This window comes from Oncorhynchus nerka, linkage group LG14 (assembly GCF_034236695.1).
Source record: "Oncorhynchus nerka isolate Pitt River linkage group LG14, Oner_Uvic_2.0, whole genome shotgun sequence".
Classification (NCBI taxonomy): Eukaryota; Metazoa; Chordata; class Actinopteri; order Salmoniformes; family Salmonidae; genus Oncorhynchus; species Oncorhynchus nerka.
The window spans coordinates 85,802,572-85,820,825 of NC_088409.1; the positions used below are offsets into that span (position 1 = coordinate 85,802,572).

General features: G+C 47.2%; 1 protein-coding gene across 1 annotated transcript in view; it reads left to right on the forward strand.

Annotated features, from left to right (window-relative positions):
* LOC115120871 (roundabout homolog 1-like) overlaps positions 1-18,254 on the forward strand; it is a 490,866-nt gene that overhangs the window by 307,889 nt on the left and 164,723 nt on the right. The window contains exon 4 of the mRNA XM_065000506.1: positions 9,066-9,223. Within this exon, the coding sequence (XP_064856578.1) occupies positions 9,066-9,223 (158 nt within the window). The remainder of the gene's footprint in view (positions 1-9,065; positions 9,224-18,254) is intronic.

Consider the following 18,254-nt stretch of genomic DNA (forward strand, 5'->3'; position numbering starts at 1 on the left):
TCTGTGGTTAGTCATGTTCACTCTGACTATTGTTTATTCTTCTGTGGTTAGTCATGTTCACTCTGACTATTGTTTCTTCTTCTGTGGTTAGTCATGTTCACTCTGACTATTGTTTCTTCTTCTGTGGTTAGTCATGTTCACTCTGACTATTGTTTCTTCTTCTGTGGTTAGTCATGTTCACTCTGACTATTGTTTCTTCTTCTGTGGTTAGTCATGTTCACTCTGACTATTGTTTCTTCTTCTGTGGTTAGTCATGTTCACTCTGACTATTGATTCTTCTTCTGTGGTTAGTCATGTTCACTCTGACTATTGTTTCTTCTTCTCTGGTTTGTCAAGTTCCCCCTGACTATTGTTTTGAGGAAATGCTCCAAAGTTCCCCAATGGGAATTTTTTTCAATACTTGTGTAGATTATTTGGGGAAATTGACTGTAATCCCTTTAATTTCCTCTCAACAATACTCATTTGATCTTCCCGTTCAGGCTTGTGTGCCGCATTGAGTCTTCATTTTCATTATGTCGCAGGCACAGCACGGGAATCTCATTTTAATTTGACATTTCAGCATCTGGTTTCAATTTCCCCAGGAAAGAAAAACTGTGTGTGTGTGTGTGTGTGTGTGTGTGTGTGTGTGTGTGTGTGTGTGTGTGTGTGTGTGTGTGTGTGTGTGTGTGTGTGTGTGGGGCACCCATTAGTTTGGGTAGCAGGGAGGGCTAGTTGAAAACCTTGTCTAAGGGAGTCTCGACTATAGGACATGATCATAGTTAATTGAGTTAGCCTGTGCTCAGCCCCAGCGTGCTACTGTAAACCTGGGGAGTGATTGGTCAGGTCTGGACAGTTAGAGCAGAGCCAGACCCAGGCAGAGCCATGAAGATGTGTCCCACTGCAGACCAGACAGAAGCCTTGCAGCATCCTACCAATGGCTTCTCTCTCCTCAGCCAGCTGTTTGTCAAAATGATAGATCAGAGTTTCCTCTTAATCAACAACTCATTGAAACATGTTGTTACACCATTCTGAACAGGGAAAGATAGTAGATTGGATTAGCACACACGATTTCTGTAATACTTACATTTTATTGGGGATAATATTGTTTTGTAAAAAGATAGTCGTTTATAGATGCTTTATAGCTATAGAGAATACCTTCCAATGCCCTTAGAAAGACACTGTCTGACTGACAGGCAGGCTGTTCCCTCCAATCATCACATCAGCAGCACAGTGAGAAAAGCCAGGAAGGACAAAGAGGAGGCTTCATGCTGGGACCTGTGTGACTCTAGCCCATACCCACATATTAAGACATGCAGGGAACACACACACACACACACACACACACACACACACACACACACACACACACACACACACACACACACACACACACACACACACACACACACACACACACATACACATACACATACACTCACACTCACACCTATTCAAACTGTGCTTGGCCTCCCTGTTAATGGCCCAGGAAACACTATCTCATAGGAGACAGCTGTAGGCTCAAATGAGGGAGGGGGAGGGAGGGGGAGAGAGGCAGAATGGAAGTGGATGCTCATTATTCCAAAAACATACAGGACAGTACACAGCAGAGCCATCCCTCCCCCCATTCAAATCAGAACAGGGACAGAGGCTCTCACAGAGAGACCAGGGAACCAGAGCCAGCCTCTCTTGGCAAGGCTCCGGATCTGACTGGGGTTCTGGCGAAAGAGTTAGAGGCTCGCTCCAGTCCCTAATCCATTTTTCTCTTTCTTTATTTCTTTCCCCATCTCCACCTCCCTCTTGTACAATTATGTTTCTCCCCATACAGGTTGCCAGGGTTGTCCGCTGCGCTGTGTGATGTGCAGTAATCAGCTGTGTTTGTTGAGGGAAGATGTCAGGGGGGTAGGAGAGAGGACAGCGAGCCAGACGGGGGAGTGAGGGATGTAGAGGAGGATTGGAGGTCACTTGGTTGTGTTGTTTTAAACACTAGAGGATGACAGCTCTCCTTTGGCCTTCCTCTCTCCCCCCTTCTCTCCCTCTCTCTCTCCCTTCATCTCACTCCATACCCAGAGAGAATCCAGTTAAAAGTCTCTCTAGTCTCCTCTCCTCCAGTGTTCTCTAGTCTCATCTCCTCTACTGTATCCTAGTCTCCTCTCCTCCAGTGTTATCAGGTCTCATCTCTTCTGTTCTCTAGTCTCCTCTCCTCTACTGTATCCTAGTCTCCTCTCCTCCAGTGTTATCAGGTCTCATCTCTTCTGTTCTCTAGTCTCCTCTCCTCTACTGTATCCTAGTCTCCTCTCCTCCAGTGTTATCAGGTCTCATCTCTTCTGTTCTCTAGTCTCCTCTACTCTACTGCATCCTAGTCTCCTCTCCTCCAGTGTTCTCTAGTCTCATCTCCTCTACTGTATCCTAGTCTCCTCTCCTCCAGTGTTATCAGGTCTCATCTCTACTGTTCTCTAGTCTCCTCTCCTCTACTGCATCCTAGTCTCCTCTCCTCCAGTGTTATCAGGTCTCATCTCTACTGTTCTCTAGTCTCCTCTACTCTACTGCATCCTAGTCTCCTCTCCTCCAGTGTTATCAGGTCTCATCTCTACTGTTCTCTAGTCTCCTCTCCTCTACTGCATCCTAGTCTCCTCTCCTCCAGTGTTATCAGGTCTCATCTCTACTGTTCTCTAGTCTCATTTTCTCTAGTGTTTTGTAGTCTCCTCTCCTCTAGTGTTCTCTAGTCTCCTCTCCTCTAGTGTTCTTTAGTCTCCTTTCCTCTATTGTTCTCTAGTCTCCTCTCCTCTAGTTTTATCTGGTCTCCTCTACGTCTCCTCTCCTCTCTAATGTTCTCTAGTCTCATCTACGTCTCCTCTCCTTTAATGTTCTCTTCTTCTATCCTCTAGTGTTCTCTTGTCTCCTCTCCTCTACTGTTCTCTAGTTTCCTCTCCTCTACTGTTCTCTAGTGTCCTGTCCTCTATTGTTCTCTAGTCTCCTCTCCTCTAGTGTTCTCTAGTCTCCTCTCCTCCAGTCTCCTCTCATCTAGTGTCCTCTAGTCTCCTTTCCTCTAGTGTCCGTTCTCTAGTCTAGTCTCCTCTCCTCTAGTCTAGTGTTATCTGGTCTCCTCTATGTCTCCTCTCCTCTCTAATGTTCTCTAGTCTCCTCTACGTCTCCTCTCCTGTAGTCTCCTCTCCTTTAATGTTCTCTATTCTTCTATCCTCTAGTGTTCTCTTGTCTCCTCTCCTCTACTGTTCTCTAGTTTCCTCTCCTCTACTGGTCTCTAGTATCCTGTCCTCTATTGTTCTCTAGTCTCCTCTCCTCTTGTGTTTTCTTGTCTCCTCTAGTCTCCTTTTCTCTAGTGTCCGTTCTCTAGTCTCCTCTCCTCTCGTCTCATGTCCTCTAATGTTCTCTAGTCTCCTCTCCTCTTATCTCCTCTCCTCTACTGTTCTCTAGTCTCCTCTCCTCTTATCTCCTCTCCTCTACTGTTCTCTAGTGTCCTGTCCTCTATTGTTGTCTAGTCTCCTCTCCTCTCGTCTCATCTCCTCTAATGTTCTCTAGTCTCCTCTCCTCTTGTCTCCTCTCCTCTACTGTTCTCTAGTGTCCTGTCCTCTATTGTCCTCTAGTCTCCTCTCCTCCAGTCTCCTCTCATCTAGTGTCCTCTAGTCTCCTTTCCTCTAGTCTCCTCTCCTCTAGTGTTCTCTAGTCTCCTCTCCTCTAGTGTTCTCTAGTCTCCTCTCCTCCAGTCTCCTCTCATCTAGTGTTCTCTAGTCTCCTCTCCTATAGTCTCCTCTCATCTAGTGTCCTCTAGTCTCCTCTCATCTAGTGTTCTCTAGTCTCCTCTCCTCTAGTGTTCTCTAGTCTCCTCTCCTCTAGTGTTCTCTAGTCTCCTCTCCTCCAGTCTCCTCTCATCTAGTGTTCTCTAGTCTCCTCTCCTATAGTCTCCTCTCATCTAGTGTCCTCTAGTCTCCTCTCATCTAGTGTTCTCTAGTCTCCTCTCCTCTAGTGTTCTCTAGTCTCCTCTCCTCTAGTGTTCTCTAGTCTCCTCTCCTCTAGTGTTCTCTAGTCTCCTCTCCTCCAGTCTCCTCTCATCTAGTGTCCTCTAGTGTCCTCTCATCTAGTGTTCTCTAGCTGAGGAGAGTGTCTCTCTTCATGTAGCCTTGCTATCGTTTGGAGTGTGAAGAGCTATCTTTCAGTTTTAAGGATTTTGTGGCACTTGTCAAGGCTTTGACTCACACAACATCTCTGATCAGGATATTTCCATCCGGCTGGCCTTGCCTGTACAGATGGAGCCAGTGTTTATGTTTATGTTTATATCCTCCTTTTTCTCAGCGGGACGACCCTGTCTCTTTTGACCCGCGCTCATGAGCACATTCACAACTCAGCTGGAGTGTTGTTAGGCTATGTGGAGGACTAAGAGTATTTTGCCAAGCTAGAATATGTGTTGTGTGCAAACAATTATTTTTACATTCCTTTTGCAAACCTGCGTTTCCATGGAGGCTTATATTGTCATCAACAACACCTCTGACTACCAACACGAGATAAGAAATATACAAATCCCATTGCTTTAGAGTCAGTTACACCGCATGTGGAGACTTGTGTTGTGACGGGGGTCATATAGTTTTCTGCTGCTATACATGAGAAGGTGTAGGGTCCCCTGATTAGCCAGAGAAGCCTGGAGAAACCATTACCTCCCACATATCTCCATCTGAAAGCCAATTCCTACAGGGGGATTGGGTTCCCCTCCCCACTGCCATACAGAAACCACCTCCCTCATGCTACAAGGAGCAGGCAGAGGTAGAGAGGGGTATCTCAGTGATGGCCAATTAAGTGCTTAAAGGGTTTATGCAGGAATTTGTTGGCTGTCAGGAAGTTGATGTTTCCTGGCGTGAGCCTATCTTTGATCTGTGTGGGGCGGACGGAGGTGGAGGCGGTGACTAGAAGCAGGTTCAGGGGGAGTAGGTGGAGGCGGGGGGAGGTGCATCATGGTGACTAGGAGCAGGTTTAGGGGGAGTAGGTGGAGGGAGGGGAAGGAGGTGCACCATGGTGACTAGGAGCAGGTTCAGGGGGAGTAGGTGGAGGGAGGGGAGGAGGTGCACCATGGTGACTAGGAGCAGGTTCAGGGGTTAGTAGGTGGAGGGAGGTGCACCATGGTGACTAGGAGCAGGTTCAGGGGGAGTAGGTGGAGGGAGGTGGAGGAGGTGCACCATGGTGACTAGGAGCAGGTTCAGGGGAGTAGGTGGAGGGAGGGGGAGGAGGTGCACCATGGTGACTAGGAGCAGGTTCAGGGGGAGTAGGTGGAGGGAGGGAGGAGGTGCACCATGGTGACTAGGAGCAGGTTCAGGGGAGTAGGTGGAGGGAGGGGAGGAGGTGCACCATGGTGACTAGGAGCAGGTTCAGGGGGAGTAGGTGGAGGGAGGGGGAGGAGGTGCACCATGGTGACTAGGAGCAGGTTCAGGGGGAGTAGGTGGAGGGAGGGGGAGGATGTGCACCATGGTGACTAGGAGCAGGTTCAGGGGCATGACAATGAGATGGTGGAGAGGAGAATATTCTGGTCGTAATCCAAACGCACGCACACACACACACACACACACACACACACACACACACACACACACACACACACACACACACACACACACACACACACACACACACACTGTCACACAGATTCAGAAACACACACACACACGTACACACACATTCACATGAGTATAGACACATACAGGGTCCACTTAGAGCATTGGGCCAGTAACCGGAAGGTGGATCAAATCCCCGAGCTGACGAGTTAAAAATCTGTCATTCTTCCCCTGAGCAAGACAGTTAACCCACTGTTCCCCAGGCACCGATGACATGGATGTCAATTAAGCCAGCCCCCCGCACCTCAGAGGGGATTCAGAGGGGTGGGGTTAAATGTGGAAGACACATTTCAGTTGAATACATTCAGTTGGATATCTGACTAGGTATCCCCCTTCCCTTTCCATACACAAACACTCATAAACTCATAGCCAGGACCATCATACACAGGTACACATTGTGCTGACCCTGCATACTTTAGGCTGAGTAGAATTTCAGCCTGTAGTTTATGAGAACATGTTGTGTGTGTGTACAGACAAATACACCCGAGCTGGGATAGTGATTACTGGCACGCCGTCTATAGATGGAGGGTTGTCGGTTTTTCATTACCTTCTGTCCTCTCGTAAATCTCTCCAGTTTATCTTCAACACTACCGCTGGGGAGGCAGAGCTAGACTTTAGCTAGGCTCTGACCCTCTGATTGCAGCCCACAACCATCCTGCCTCTCAGCTTTTACAATGCTGCTGTGACATACATACTTTCCCATATTGTTACTGGACTGAGTTACTGGGGTATACATTTCATAGAGTGCTAAGTGCACTACTTTTGATGACAAGTCTAGTCAAAAGTAGTGCACTTTGTAGAGTATAGGATGTGGTTTGTGTTCTATTCATATAGTCTAGATAAAGGACACTGTCTCTAATGTCCGTAGTGTGTATATGATGCTGTGGTACTATCATGCTGTTGTCAAGATGAATGAGACAGCTCACGGATAATTTGTTCCCATTCAAACAGCATTTCCATCTGTCACATTAGCTCAGCCGCTGTCGTTCTCATCCATTAGACATTAGACGGGGATGTACAAGCTCCTACACCCCCACACTAATGGGCCTTTTAACTGGGAAAAGGCATCTCTGAGTGACTATATGAGCGGGTCTGATGTAAGCGAGGGGGTCTGATGTCAGCGAGGGGAGTGGTATATATTACAGCGCTTCCCAATCCGGTTGTGAACCCTGTACAACAGCCGTGTTTAAAGTGGCAATACCTGTAGATGGGTTGTAATGCAAACATAGGCTCCATCAGTCAGTGGCAGGGTTGTGTGGATAAACAGGAAGTGAAAGTGACGCGATGATGAAGAGGGGATGATGTGTGTGTCTGGAGGCGGTTCTTATACCCCACGTCAGAGTGTGTCACTCACACACTCAGTAGGCTGACACAGAGAGACAGTGTGAGGTGGTTATGAGGGGAGATGATAGGTCAGAGTGTGTCACTCACACACTCTGTAGGCTGACACAGAGAGACAGTGTGAGGTGGTTATGAGGGGAGATGATAGGTCAGAGTGTGTCACTCACACACTCAGTAGGCTGACACAGAGAGACAGTGTGAGGTGGTAATGAGGGGAGATGATAGGTCAGAGTGTGTCACTCACACACTCAGTAGGCTGACACAGAGACAGTGTGAGGTGGTAATGAGGGGAGATGATAGGTCAGAGTGTGTCACTCACACACTCAGTAGGCTGACACAGAGAGACAGTATGAGGTAGTAATGAGGGGAGATGATAGGTCAGAGTGTGTCACTCACACACTCAGTAGGCTGACACAGAGAGACAGTGTGAGGTGGTAATGAGGGGAGATGATAGGTCAGAGTGTGTCACTCACACACTCAGTAGGCTGACACAGAGAGACAGTATGAGGTAGTAATGAGGGGAGATGATAGGTCAGAGTGTGTCACTCACACACTCATTAGGCTGACACAGAGAGACAGTATGAGGTGGTAATGAGGGAAGATGATAGGTCAGAGTGTGTCACTCACACACTCAGTAGGCTGACACAGAGAGACAGTATGAGGTGGTAATGAGGGAAGATGATAGGTCAGAGTGTGTCACTCACACACTCATTAGGCTGACACAGAGAGACAGTATGAGGTGGTAATGAGGGGAGATGATAGGTCAGAGTGTGTCACTCACACACTCAGTAGGCTGACACAGAGAGACAGTATGAGGTGGTAATGAGGGAAGATGATAGGTCAGAGTGTGTCACTCACACACTCATTAGGCTGACACAGAGAGACAGTATGAGGTGGTAATGAGGGGAGATGATAGGTCAGAGTGTGTCACTCACACACTCAGTAGGCTGACACAGAGAGACAGTATGAGGTGGTAATGAGGGAAGATGATAGGTCAAAGTGTGTCACTCACACACTCAGTAGGCTGACACAGAGAGACAGTGTGAGGTGGTAAAGAGGACACAGAGAGACAGTGTGAGGTGGTAATGAGGGAGAGATGATAGGTCACAGTGTGTCACTCACACACTCAGTAGGCTGACACACAGAGAGTAATGAGGGAGATGTAGGTGAGTGTGGTGACACAGAGAGACAGTGTGAGGTGGTAAAGAGGAGAGATGATAGGTCAAAGTGTGTCACTCACACACTCAGTAGGCTGACACAGAGAGACAGTGTGAGGTGGTAATGAGGGGAGATGATAGGTCAGAGTGTGTCCGTCACACACTCAGTAGGCTGACACAGAGAGACAGTATGAGGTGGTAAAGAGGAGAGATGACTGGTCAAAGCCACTCATGTGTGGATGCACACATGTTTATCTCATTGTCAACAAGGCCTTGTGGGTAGGGGAAGACACTCCAATCTGTGGCCAGTGGTCCAGCCGTTTGTGGTATGACGATCCCTGGTCCTGTATAGTCTCCTCTGATGGAAGTGGTCACTGTGGCCATGTCCACGTGGTGACGAATCGGTGACAGTACCCAATTATAGGTTATGATAACACAGCAGCTGTTTGCTTTTGTCATTATGTTGTTGCTGCAGATCAGTGCTGTGGTCTGTAGATGGTACAATGCATCTGAGTGAGGTATGTCAAATCTACCGTCCTGTCTAACTGGAGTTTACATACTCATCTCATATGTATATACTGTACTTGATACCGTCTACTGTATCTTGCCTATGCTGCTCTGTACCATCACTCATTCATATATCCTTATGTACATATTCTTTATCCCCTTACACTGTGTATAAGACAGTAGTTTAGGAATTGTTAGTTAGATTACTTGTTAGATATTACTGCATTGTCGGAACTAGAAGCACAAGCATTTCGCTACACTCGCATTAACATCTGCTAACCATGTGTATGTGACAAATAAAATGTGATTTGATTTGGTGTTATTTTGGTGTTATTATGGTGTTATTATGGTGTTATTATGGTGTTATTATGGTCTTATTATGGTGTTATTATGCCCTTTGTGTCAAAGCTCATCTCTGCCGCTGCTGAACTCACGGTAACCCGTTTCTCTCCATCTCTTTCTGCAGTACTACGTGATGACTTCAGACAGAATCCTGCAGATGTGATGGTGGCAGCGGGCGAGCCTGCAGTCCTAGAGTGTATGCCCCCTCGCGGGCATCCTGAACCTAGCATATCCTGGAAGAAGGACAGTGCCAACATCAATGACAGAGATGAACGAATCACTGTGAGTGGAACTGGTTGTGTGTGAGATTGAGCTGTTATGTTCATCAAAGTATTTCATACCATATTAATGTCAGTGTTAACCTTACAATTATTGATTTGTCCCCTGTTGTTTCACCAATAACGATTTATAACTCCAAATCAGCAAACTGCAGTTGTTGTAACATTTAATGAGCGAGTCTCATAATTAGTCTTGGTTCATTAGTCAAGCAGCAACATTGATTAGTATCCTGCTGAGTAACATCAGCCAGTAGAACAAACACTCACTACTATGATGACATGAAAAAGTTTCTGAAAAAGAGGAAAGTTGGTCTCCGCAGCGCTGAGGGATTGGAGACGTTCCCTCTCTATCTGATTTATACAGCGTTCAAGACCAGCCATCAATGCATCTGTTTTAATTCAGAGTGTAGTGAAGGGATCACCAGCTCACCCCCCTGCTGCTGGTGAGTAGAGCAGTGGAGAGCTGACCTTGATGGGCCCACTGTCTCCACCATATACCTATATACCACGTTCCCTGTAGATAGTTACATGGTGGAGAAGTGATGGTGTGTTTGTTCGCTCTGACTGGCTGAGTGTGTAGGGTGGATGGAGCTTCAGTCACCTGCTAGGGAGGAACAGAGAAGAGGATAGTAAAAACATGGATCTGCGTGGGTTATGATCAGATGTTGAATCAGTCTACCATTTGCTACTAACATCACATTGGACATTTGGCCAGTAGACTGATGATTTAGCCAGGCCCAGAAGGGATCAGTAAGGATGATTAGCCAGGCCCAGAAGGGATCAGTAAGGATGATTAGCCATGCCAAGAAGGAATCACTAAGGATGATTAGCCATGCCCAGAAGGAATCACTAAGGATGATTAGCCATGCCCAGAAGGGATCAATAAGGATGATTAGCCATGCCCAGAAGGGATCAGTAAGGATGATTAGCCATGCCCAGAAGAGATCAGTAAGGATGATTAGCCATGCCCAGAAGGGATCAGTAAGGATGATTAGCCATGCCAAGAAGGAATCACTAAGGATGATTAGCCATGCCCAGAAGGGATCAGCAAGGACGATTAGCCATGCCCAGAAGGGATCAGTAAGGATGATTAGCCAGACCCAGAAGGGATCAGTAAGTATGATTAGCCAGGCCCAGAAGGGATCAGTAAGGTTTATTAGCCAGGCCCAGAAGGGATCAGTAAGTATGATTAGCCAGGCCCAGAAGGGATCAGTAAGGTTTATTAGCCAGGCCCAGAAGGGATCAGTAAGTATGATTAGCCATGCCCAGAAGGGATCAGTAAGGATGATTTGCCAGGCCCAGCAGGGATCAGTAAGGATGGTTAGCCATGCCCAGAAGGGATGGGTAAGGATGATTAGCCATGCCCAGAAGGGATAGGTAAGGATGATTAGCCATGCCCAGAAGGGATAGGTAAGGATGATTAGCCATGCCCAGAAGGGATAGGTAAGGATGATTAGCCAGACGCAGAAGGGATCAGTAAGGATGATTAGCCATGCCAAGAAGGAATCACTAAGGATGATTAGCCATGCCCAGAAGGGATCAATAAGGATGATTAGCCAGGCCCAGAAGGGATCAGTAAGGTTTATTAGCCAGGCCCAGAAGGGATCAGTAAGTATGATTAGCCAGGCCCAGAAGGGATCATCAAGGATGATTAGCCATGCCCAGAAGGGATCAGTAAGGATGATTAGCCAGACCCAGAAGGGATCAGCAAGGATGATTAGCCATGCCCAGAAGGGATCAGTAAGGATGATTAGCCAGACCCAGAAGGAATCAGTAAGTATGATTAGCCAGGCCCAGAGGGGATCAGTAAGGTTTATTAGCCAGGCCCAGAAGGGATCAGTAAGTATGATTAGCCATGCCCAGAAGGGATCAGTAAGGATGATTTGCCAGGCCCAGCAGGGATCAGTAAGGATGGTTAGCCATGCCCAGAAGGGATGGGTAAGGATGATTATCCATGCCCAGAAGGGATAGGTAAGGATGATTATCCATGCCCAGAAGGGATAGGTAAGGATGATTAGCCATGCCCAGAAGGGATGGGTAAGGATGATTAACCATGCCCAGAAGGGATCAGTAAGGATGATTAGCCAGACCCAGAAGGGATCAGTAAGGATGATTAGCCATGCCCAGAAGGGATGGGTAAGGATGATAGGCCAGACCCAGAAGGGATCAGTAAGTATGATTAGCCAGGCCCAGAGGGGATCAGTAAGGTTTATTAGCCAGGCCCAGAAGGGATCAGTAAGGTTTATTAGCCAGGCCCAGAAGGGATCAGCAAGGATGATTAGCCATGCCAAGAAGGAATCACTAAGGATGATTAGCCATGCCCAGAAGGGATCAATAAGGATGATTAGCCAGGCCCAGAAGGGATCAGCAAGGATGATTAGCCATGCCCAGAAGGGATCAGTAAGGATGATTAGCCAGACCCAGAAGGGATCAGTAAGTATGATTAGCCAGGCCCAGAGGGGATCAGTAAGGTTTATTAGCCAGGCCCAGAAGAGATCAGTAAGGATGATTAGTCCCAGGCCTTGAAGGGATCAGTTAGCCAACGTTACAGTGTGGTCTGGACAATTAACAGCAAACTGCAACTCTGTTTACATAAAGACAACCAGCGGTAATTAGAACAATTTCCCTCCTATGTACTTTATCATGACACTGTGCTCCTCTCTGGGCATGTTATGGTACATGCAGCTGACACAGCTCCATCCTGAGCCCAGAACGCTCAGCCATGGATGTGTTCAGTACTATTGACATGGCAGCTGATACAGCTCCATCCTGAGCCCAGAACGCCCAGCCATGGATGTGTTCAGAACTATTGACATGACAGCTGATACAGCTCCATCCTGAGCCCAGAACGCCCAGCCATGGATGTGTTCAGTACTATTGACATGACAGCTGATACAGCTCCATCCTGAGCCCAGAACGCCCAGCCATGGATGTGTTCAGTACTATTGACATGACAGCTGATACAGCTCCATCCTGAGCCCAAACACCCAGCCATGGATGTGTTCAGTACTATTGACATGACAGCTGATACAGCTCCATCCTGAGCCCAGAACGCCCAGCCATGGATGTGTTCAGTACTATTGACATGACAGCTGATACAGCTCCATCCTGAGCCCAGAACGCCCAGCCATGGATGTGTTCAGTACTATTGACATGACAGCTGATACAGCTCCATCCTGAGCCCAGAACGCCCAGCCATGGATGTGTTCAGTACTATTGACATGACAGCTGATACAGCTCCATCCTGAGCCCAGAACGCCCAGCCATGGATGTGTTCAGTACTATTGACATGACAGCTGATACAGCTCCATCCTGAGCCCAGAACGCCCAGCCATGGATGTGTTCAGTACTATTGACATGACAGCTGATACAGCTCCATCCTGAGCCCAGAACGCCCAGCCATGGATGTGTTCAGTACTATTGACATGACAGCTGATACAGCTCCATCCTGAGCCCAGAACGCCCAGCCATGGATGTGTTCAGTACTATTGACATGGCAGCTGATACAGCTCCATCCTGAGCCCAAACGCCCAGCCATGGATGTGTTCAGTACTATTGACATGACTGAACACCTTAGGGTGTTCTCCTAATCACAGCTCTTACTCATAAACAGCGTGATAGCCTGTCCCCCGCCTTCAGCCGCCCACTAGCTGCACCGGGGGAAGATTAAAAAGAAACGGCAGTTTCACAGCATAATTGAAAGCGCATAATCTCGTGGAAATTGAATCGAATCATATCTGTCTCTGAATTCAGCCAGCAGTTACTGATAAGCACCTCGGAGCCAGTTTATTGGCTGTGGTTGCACATGCACAACATTATGTGTGTGTGTGTGTGTGTGTGTGTGTAAGTGGGTGTGTTTTCGCCACTGTAACTTTGTCGGGACCTGTCATTTCTCCTTATGTGAGAACAAAGCCTGCTCTCTCCTGTCATCAGGTTTGCTTCACTCAAAGACACCTGGCCCATAATGCCCCTCCCCTGACCCAGTCCCAGCTACACCCTTACTCTCAGGCTCAGACACACACACACACACACACACACACACAGACACACACACACACACACACACACACACACACACACACACACACACACACACACACACACACACACACACACACACACACACAGACACAGACACAGACACACACACAGACACACACACACACACACACACAGACACAGACACAGACACACACACACACTGTTCACCAGCATGGTAACAATACCCTCATCAATCAATGGCTCTAGAGAGGTGGTTTGAGGACAGAGCAGAGCAGGTGTGTCTAACTGCCCAGTGATTGTAGGTGTGTCTAACTGCCCAGTGATTGTAGGTGTGTCTAACTGCCCAGTGATTGTAGGTGTGTCTAACTGCCCAGTGTGTCTAACTGTCCACTGATCATAGGTGTGTCTAACTGCCCACTGATCGTAGGTGAGTCTAACTGCCCACTGATCGTAGGTATGTCTAACTGCCCAGTGATTGTAGGTGTGTCTAACTGCGTAGGTATGTCTAACTGCCCACTGAGTGTAGGTGTGTCTAACTGCCCAGTGTGTCTAACTGTCCACTGATCATAGGTGTGTCTAACTGCCCAGTGATCATAGGTGTGTCAAACTGCCCAGTGTGTCTAACTGTCCACTGATCATAGGTGTGTCTAACTGTCCACTGATCATAGGTGTGTCAAACTGCCCAGTGTGTCTAACTGTCCACTGATCATAGGTGTGTCAAACTGCCCAGTGTGTCTAACTGTCCACTGATCATAGGTGTGTCAAACTGCCCAGTGTGTCTAACTGTCCACTGATCATAGGTGTGTCAAACTGCCCAGTGTGTCTAACTGTCCACTGATCATAGGTGTGTCTAACTGTCCACTGATCATAGGTGTGTCAAACTGCCCAGTGTGTCTAACTGTCCACTGATCATAGGTGTGTCAAACTGCCCAGTGTGTCTAACTGTCCACTGATCATAGGTGTGTCTAACTGTCCACTGATCATAGGTGTGTCAAACTGCCCAGTGTGTCTAACTGTCCACTGATCATAGGTGTGTCTAACTGTCCACTGATCATAGGTGTGTCAAACTGTCCACTGATCATAGGTGTGTCTAACTGTCCACTGATCATAGGTGTGTCTAACTGTCCACTGATCATAGGTGTGTCTAACTGTCCACTGATCATAGGTGTGTCTAACTGTCCACTGATCATAGGTGTGTCAAACTGTCCACTGATCATAGGTGTGTCAAACTGCTCAGGGATCATAGGTGTGTCTAACTGTTCACTGATTGTAGGTGTGTCTAACTGCCCAGTGTGTCTAACTGTCCACTGAGTTTAGGTGTGTCTAACTGTCCACTGATCATAGGTGTGTCTAACTGTCCACTGATCATAGGTGTGTCAAACTGCTCAGGGATCATAGGTGTGTCTAACTGCCCAGTGTGTCTAACTGTCCACTGATCATAGGTGTGTCTAACTGTCCACTGATCATAGGTGTGTCAAACTGCTCAGGGATCATAGGCGTGTCTAACTGTCCACTGAGTGTAGGTGTGTCTAACTGCCCAGTGATCATAGGTGTGTCTAACTGCCCAGTGTGTCTAACTGTCCACTGATCATAGGTGTGTCAAACTGCTCAGGGATCATAGGTTTGTCTAACTGCCCAGTGATCATAGGTGTGTCTAACTGCCCAGTGATCATAGGTGTGTCTGACTGCCCAGTGTGTCTAACTGCCCAGTGATCATACACATGGCCTTTCCCATAATGAGGTTTCACTCTGTTGAAACAGAACACATTTTGCTAGCCCTGCTGTTTATATGCTATTTCCACAATAACATCCTCTCTGTGTTGTGTGTGTCATTATCTGTAGTGATCTGTGAAATTTCATTGTAAACCAGTATTTGACTGGTGATGTCCATAGCCTGAATTGTGCAGAGCTGGGCCTTGGGAAGGAATGACCAGCACACAACAACTGTCTGGTTAGGGAGAGATTTAACAGTGCTGTGTGGGATGTGTCCCTTCCTCACAGAATGACTGGTCCCACATGGACACTTAAAACGTCTCTACACATAAACCAGGGCCATCCACGTGTAATGGACTGTGCTGACGGACGGGTGAATGGACGGGCTGATCTGTGAATGCCAATCGAAAGCAGCGTGATGCCCTGTGCTGTATGCCCGTCAGAGTGGGTGTGTCAGTGGTATGGCATTAGAGCTGAGGCTGGGCCAGAGGGAAGATGAGCTGGGACAGGGAAGAGATGAGAGGTGATGGGAGGACATGCATGTGGATGTGGATAACAGCTGAGGAGGCTCTTCAAAGAACTCCAGCACTCTACGTGGACTTGTTGGAACGGCTGGGATGTCATTTTTTATTTTTTTTAAATGTTTAATTCACCTTTATTTAACCAGGTAGGCTAGTTGAGAACACCTTTATTTAACCATGTATGCCGGTTGAGAACAAGTTCTCATTTACAACTGCGACCTGGCCAAGATAAAGCAAAGCAGTGTGACAAAAACAAAAACATAGAGTTACACATGGGATAAACAAATGTACAGTCAATAACAAAATAGGAAAATCTATATACAGTGTGTGCAAATGTAGTACGATTAGGGAGATAAGGCAATAAATAGGCCATAGTGGCACAATAATTACAATTGAGCAATTAACACAGGAGTGATAGATGTGCAGATGATGATGTGCAAGTAGAGGTACTGGGGTGCAAAAGGGGAAAAAAAATGTAAATATGGGGATGGGATAGTTGGGTGGGCTATTTACAGATGGGCTATGTACAGGTACAGTGATCGTTAAGCTAATCTGACAGCTGATGCTTATATTTAATGAGGGAGAAATGCTTATATTTAATGAGTGAAATATACCTGCTAGTGCGTGCTACGGGTGGGTGTTGAGCTGAGATAAGGCTGGGCTTTACCTAGCAGAGACTTATACATGACCTGGAGCCAGTGGGTTTGACGACGGATATGTAGCGAGGTCCAGCCAACGAGAGCATACAGGTCGCAGTGGTGGGTAGTATATGGGGCTTTAGTGACAAAACGGATGGCACTGTGATAGACTGCATCCAATTCTTTGAGTAGAGTGTTGGAGGCTATTTTGTAAATGACATCGCCGAAATCAAGGATCGGTAGCATTGTCAGTTTTACGAGGATATGTTTGGCAGCATGAGTGAAGGATGCTTTGTTGCGAAATAGGAAGCCCATTCTAGATTTAACTTGGATTGGAGATGCTTAATGTGAGTTTGGAAGGAGATTTTACAGTCTAACCAGACACCTAGGTATTTGTAGTTGTCCACATATTCTAAGTCAGAACCGTCCAGAGTAGTGATGCTAGTGCGGGTGCGGGCAGCGATCAGTTGAAGAGCATGCATTTTGTTTTACTAGCAATTAAGAGCAGTTGGAGGCCACCGAAGGAATGTTGTATGGCGTTGAAGCTCATTTGGAGGTTAGTTAACATAATGTCCAAAGAAGGGCCAGATGTATACAGAATGGAGTTGTCTGCATAGAGGTGGATCAAAGAATCACCCACAGCAAGAGCGACATCATTGATGTATACAGAGAAAAGAGTCAACCCGAGAATTGAACCCAGAGTCCAAAGCCTTGACCAGGTCGATGAAGACGGCTGCACAGTATTGTCTTGTATTGATGGTGGTTATAATATAGTTTAGGATCTTGAGCGTGACTGAGGTGCATCCAGCTCGGAAACCAGATTGCATAGCTGAGAAGGTACAGTGGGATTCGAAATGGTCAGCGATCTGTTTGTTAACTTGACTTTAGAAAGGCAGGATGGATATAGGTCTGTAACAGTTTGGGTCTTTGAAGAGGGAGATGACCGCAGCAGCTTTCCAATCTTTAGGGATCTCAGACTATACGAAAGAGAGGTTGAACAGGCTAGTAATAAGGGTTGCAACAATTGCGGCGGATAATTTTAGAAAGAGAGGGTCCAGATTGTCTAGCCCAGCTGATTTGTAGGGTCCAGATTTTGCAGCTCTTTCAGAACATCAGCTATCTGTATTTGGGTGAAGGGGAAGCGGGGGGAGGGGGAGCTCGGGCAAGTTGCTGCGGGGGGTGCAGAGCTGTTGACCAGGGTAGGAGTAGCCAGGTGGAAAGCATGGCTGGCCGTAGACAAATGCTTATTGAAATGATCATAGATTTATCGGTGGTGACAGTGTTACGTAGCCCCAGTGCAGTGCGCAGCTGGGAGGAGGTGCTCTTATTCTCCATGGACTTTACAGTGTCCCAAAACTTTTGGGAATTAGTAATACAGGATGTAAATTTCTGTTTGAAAAAGCTAGCCTTTGCTTTCCTAACTGACTGTGAATATTGGTTCCTGACTTCCCTGAAAAGTTGCGGGGGCTATTCGATGCTAATGCAGTACGCCACCTGATGTTTTTGTGCTGGTCAAGGGCAGTCAAGTCAGGAGTGAACCAAGGGCTATATCTGTTCTTAGTTCTACATTTTTCGAATGTGGCATGATTATTTAAGATGGTGAGGAAAGCACTTTTAAAGAGCAACCAGGCGTCCTCTACTGACGGAATAAGGTCAATATCCTTCCAGGATACCCGGACCAGGTCGATTAGAAAGGCCTGCTCACTGAAGTATTTTAGGGAGCGTTTGACATTGATGAGGGGTGGTCGTTTGACCGCGGACCCATTATTGTAGCCCAATGATTAGCTGGTCTGCCGGCTGGCCGGGAGATGGGCCACGCTCAAGGCTAACTGGTGCTTGCTTCGGGACAAGAGGCTTTAGCCCACAATAGCCACTCAGTTGCAGCTAGCTAGCTGCGATGATCTGGTGTAATGGTCCAGAGCTTGCGGCAGAAATCCGTTGATGTGGTAGATAAAAGCAGTCCGATATGCTCTGGGTTGATATCGCGCTGTGCAGACTGGCAGGTAATTGGCTGGTGTCCGAGCTAAAGGTGAAGACCGCTAGCAGTGGCTAACAATGACAGTTAGCTAGTAGCTAGCTTGCTGGCTAGCTTCTGATGGAGGTTCCTGTTTAAAGGTATAAAAAATAGCAGATCTGTACCACATTGGGGGAGGCGGGTTGC